Consider the following 4389-nt stretch of genomic DNA (forward strand, 5'->3'; position numbering starts at 1 on the left):
ACATATATATATATATATATACATATATATATATATATATACATATATATATATATATATACATATATATATATATATATATATATATATATATATATACATATATATATATATATATACATATATATATATATATATACATATATATATATATATATACATATATATATATATATATACATATATATATATATATTGACCACCTATATATTATTTTTGAATGTGAAATAAATAACATAGTAAGAAGGATAATAATATGAAATTTATACTTTAATGATAACATTTTTTTACCACAAATCTAATTATATTATTTTCATACATTTTTTTACCAAACGTTTATTGATTATGTGAGAAGAATAAATAATACATATATTTTACTATTGTGGAGAAAGTAATACAAAATCTTAAGGGCTCTCTATAAAACAATACTTAAAAATTCAAAAGATTTTGGGTTGATACTAAGTTCCAAAGATGACTCTTATTTACAATCATAGGAGCACTCCACCTATGAGAATCTTTCGATGTGGGACAATTCTACTATTTATACGTAATATATTCACCACACCTACATTATTTTTTTTAATGTGGGACAATACTAAGAAGTACACCATCTTATTATTTGTACATTTATTTCTATTTTTTATCATAATTAAAATAGGGTGTTGATTTACGCAGTATAAAAATTACTCATCTTAGTACATTATTTTTTAATGTGGGACAATACTAAGAAGTACACCATCTTATTATTCGTACATTTTTTTTCCTATTATTTTTTATCATAATTAAAACGGAAAATGCACGCGGTGCCCTTGAACTTTGATGTTTTGCCCGAAATACCCAAGTTTTTTATCCGGAAAACTTTAAGAGGCTATAACTCGTGTTTACGAGCTCAGAAGGTGACGATTTTTTTTCAAATTGATTATCTTTTCGAGATCTACGGCTTGAAAAAAAATTGCTTTGCGTGGAATTCGTGACCAAGAGATATGGTCACTCAAAGTTTGTTCGGTAAAAAAACTTTAACGTACAAAAACTACTAGCCACGAGATCCAAATACGACAATTTTTCTTTTCAAATCATAGTTCTCGGAAAGATAATCGATTTGAAAAGAAAAATTATCACTTTCTGAACTCATAGACACGAGTTATAACCTCTTAAAGTTTTCCGGAATAAAAAATTGTGTATTTCGGGACAAATTCGAAACTTTAAGGGCACCGCGTGCATTTTTCCTAATTAAAATAGGGTGTTGATTTACGCAGTATATAAATTACTCATCTTAGTACACTTTTGAAACTTTTACCCCTCCCACAATTCTACAAAAATTAATCACAGGATCATCAAAGCCTAAAATCCTAAACCCTAATTAAAAATCCAAATCAAAAATCATTTTCTGATCAATTAAAAAATCACTCTGTTATCATGGTCATCAAATACGTTAAATTGGAGAAGAAGAAAAAAAAATGGTGTAATACTTGCTAAAAAATGCCCAAATGCATTAGATTTGCACTAAGTAAGCATGTTTTTTTTTTGACAACAATGAACTGATATATAAATAAAGAAAACGGAAAAACGAGACAAAAGGTTTAGCTTGTAGCTAGACTAACAGACCAGTAAGGATATAATACAATGAAATATCTAATCTTCGCAATTGAATTGCGAACAGTTATTGGTACTGACTGATGATTCGTCAGAACGGAGGATAGCTTTGAACATGAGAACTGAAACGTAGCAGAGGTACATCCTGTTGATTGAGCATGAAGCATGGCATGGAGTAACGCTCTTGTGGTAGCAACGAAAGAAGATTCAGTGCGAATATGCGTTAAATAAGAGCAACCAGATGCGGACTCAGAGAGGAAACAACTATAACCTTGTTGGATAGGAAGTCGCTTGATGTAGACGTAAAAATGAGTTGCTGACATTCTTTTTTGTGACAATAAATGAGAATCTCCGGTGGGGCGCATGGTAAAGAATGTGAAGAAGCCAGTGAAGACCATATATCCGGAAGTTGTTGATGTGATAAAGCAAGGAAGTCTGCAAGCTGACAAATGCGCATGGTTTGTACGGGTTCTCCTCGGAAAACAGCAGCATTGCGGATGGACCAGATGGCATGCAGAACCGAGCAAAAGTATAGAAGGCAATTATGTGATATAGAGGAATGCCTTGAGAAATAGGAAATCATGTTAGCCAGCCAAGTTGGAAAAAGTATCGATGCATTTACCTGTGTGTCAAGACCGAGGGAAGATGTTTTCCAAACATGGTGAGCAATAGAACATGACCGAAAGAGATTGTCAGCTGATTCCGGGGCATTGTGGCAGAGATTACAAGTCGATGAAATACCAATGCCACGAGACGTTAGATTTTCTGCGGTTGGCATAATATTATGTCCCAGACGCCAAAGCAATAGCGCAAATTTTGTTGAGCCACACAGCTTCCAAATACGTGTCCACTGAAAGGAGGAGTTTGAAGCCAAAACAGTAGAGCCGAAGGTGTTGAACCCTAAGAAAAGATAGCCCGATTGGACAGAGTAAGATCCATCTTCAGTAAACTTCCAATAAACAAAATCATCAATGTCGGAGTGTGGCGGTTCCATAGCAATAATTTCCTTAGCTGAGTGAGGCGCAAAATAACGAAAAATAGCACTCGGATTCTAGTTCCCAGATGGTAGTACCAAATATGAAACGGACAAGGTTGGAGCGTCAGCAGCAGCAGATCACAATGAAGGAATCTTGCCATTAACCCATGGATGTCGTGTTAAATCAACGGAATTTCCTTTTCCAAGCTTCCAAGCTTCCAAGCTAAAGCTTCAGATGAGGCGGCAGCAGCACGACAAACACCATTCCAAAGAAAAGAAGGGCGAGAGGTCCGTGAACGTCGAGATGGAGTAGGAAAGTCTTTTGCATACTTAGGATATAAAAACTTGGCTAGCAAGCCCAAGTGATTGGAGTGAATTCGGCAAAAGAACTAAAGCAGAGATGCTTGACTCCATAGGAGAGTATTCTTGATACCGAGGCCACCATAGTCCTTGGGTGCTTGGATTACATCACGTCTGAGCCAGTGAATAGCAGGGCGTTGCCAATCACTTCTCCACCAGAATGCAGCAATTAGTGAATCAATCTTGTTACAAACCGAAACCGGGAAAGGAATAGCCGTCATCAAATGATTGAAAGATGCAAGAAGAATGGCAGAGATAAGAAGCAGTTTGCAGGGTTGACTAAGATGCAACGATGACCATAAGGCAATACGGGTTGAAAGCTTGTCAATGTATGGGTTGAAAACAACAGACCTTTTATGAGGAATATCAATAGGAACCCCAAGGTAAGTTTTAAAGGAAGTCACCGTCTGCATCTTTAGGATACTAGTCAAGTGGGCCTTGAAATCAGAAGGAGCGTTTGGACTGAATTTGATGTAGGACTTACTCAAATTAATCATCTGACCAGAAGCCGCTTCAAAGGTTTTGAAAAGGTCGCGTAAAACAGCAAAGGAGTCAGGAGTAGCCTTGAAACAGGGGAGAGCGTCGTCAGCGTAGAACAGGTGAGATAAAGGAGGGGCATATCTTGAAACCTTAATACCCACGAGATCACCCAATTTCTCAGCGTGGGAAAGTTGACGGGATAGCAATTCCATGCACATAATAAACAGATATGGAGATAAAGGATCGCCTTGACGAAGGCCGCGTGTCGAATGAAAAAAGGCAGAGCGTTCGCCATTTATTAGAACACGGTAGGAAACTGTAGAGATGCATTCCTAAATAATGCTACACCAAGCAGGAGGGAATCCCATATGTCGCATAACGGCCATAAGAAATTGCCAGGAGACTCTGTCAAAGGCCTTGTGCATATCAAGCTAGAGGACAGCATAACAATTATTACCTTTACTTGTTTTATTTACATAGTGCATAATTTCGTGGGCAATGATCGAGCTGTCCGACATCAGTCGTCCAGGTACACAAGCTTGTTGTGTATCCGAGATAAGAGAAGGAATGACTAACTTCAACCTATTAGCCAAACACTTGGAAGCAATCCTGTAAATAACATTGCAAAGGCTAATAGGGCGATAATGCGAAACCATTTCCGGATGATCAATTTTTGAAATAAGAACTAGAAGAGTAGAATTCCATTCCTTTAACATCACCCCAGAGTTAAGAAAACGCAGAATAGCAGAGGTTACCAGATGACCAATCTTGGACCAAAACAGCTGGAAAAAATGTGGAGTGATACCGTCGTGTCCCGGGGATTTCGATCCATTCATATTTCGTAGTGCACGGATGACATCGCCTTCCGAATAAGGAGCAGATAAAAGGGAGCAGGCAGACTGTGAAAGAGAAGGAAGGTCCAGATTTGAAAGGATAGAATCATACATATCACTTGATTGGCTTTGGTTAGTATATACCGG

The 4389-nt window shown here is 36.9% G+C and overlaps 2 protein-coding genes across 2 annotated transcripts; both read right to left on the bottom strand.

Annotated features, from left to right (window-relative positions):
• Window positions 1-1816: 1816 nt before the first annotated feature.
• On the bottom strand, window positions 1817-2587 carry LOC141627724 (uncharacterized). Its single transcript, XM_074440949.1, has one exon. The coding sequence runs from the start codon at window positions 2585-2587 to the stop codon at window positions 1817-1819; it is 771 nt and encodes a 256-aa protein (XP_074297050.1).
• A 371-nt stretch (window positions 2588-2958) lies between these two features.
• On the bottom strand, window positions 2959-3621 carry LOC141627725 (uncharacterized). The gene has a single exon (XM_074440950.1). The coding sequence runs from the start codon at window positions 3619-3621 to the stop codon at window positions 2959-2961; it is 663 nt and encodes a 220-aa protein (XP_074297051.1).
• Window positions 3622-4389: the final 768 nt, after the last annotated feature.

The sequence above is a fragment of the Silene latifolia genome, chromosome Y (genome assembly GCF_048544455.1).
Source record: "Silene latifolia isolate original U9 population chromosome Y, ASM4854445v1, whole genome shotgun sequence".
Classification (NCBI taxonomy): Eukaryota; Viridiplantae; Streptophyta; class Magnoliopsida; order Caryophyllales; family Caryophyllaceae; genus Silene; species Silene latifolia.

Coding starts and splice junctions, on each gene's coding strand:
- LOC141627724 (XM_074440949.1), bottom strand. CDS start 2,587: ATGGAACCGCCACACTCCGACATTGATGATTTTGTTTATTGGAAGTTT.
- LOC141627725 (XM_074440950.1), bottom strand. CDS start 3,621: ATGGAATTGCTATCCCGTCAACTTTCCCACGCTGAGAAATTGGGTGAT.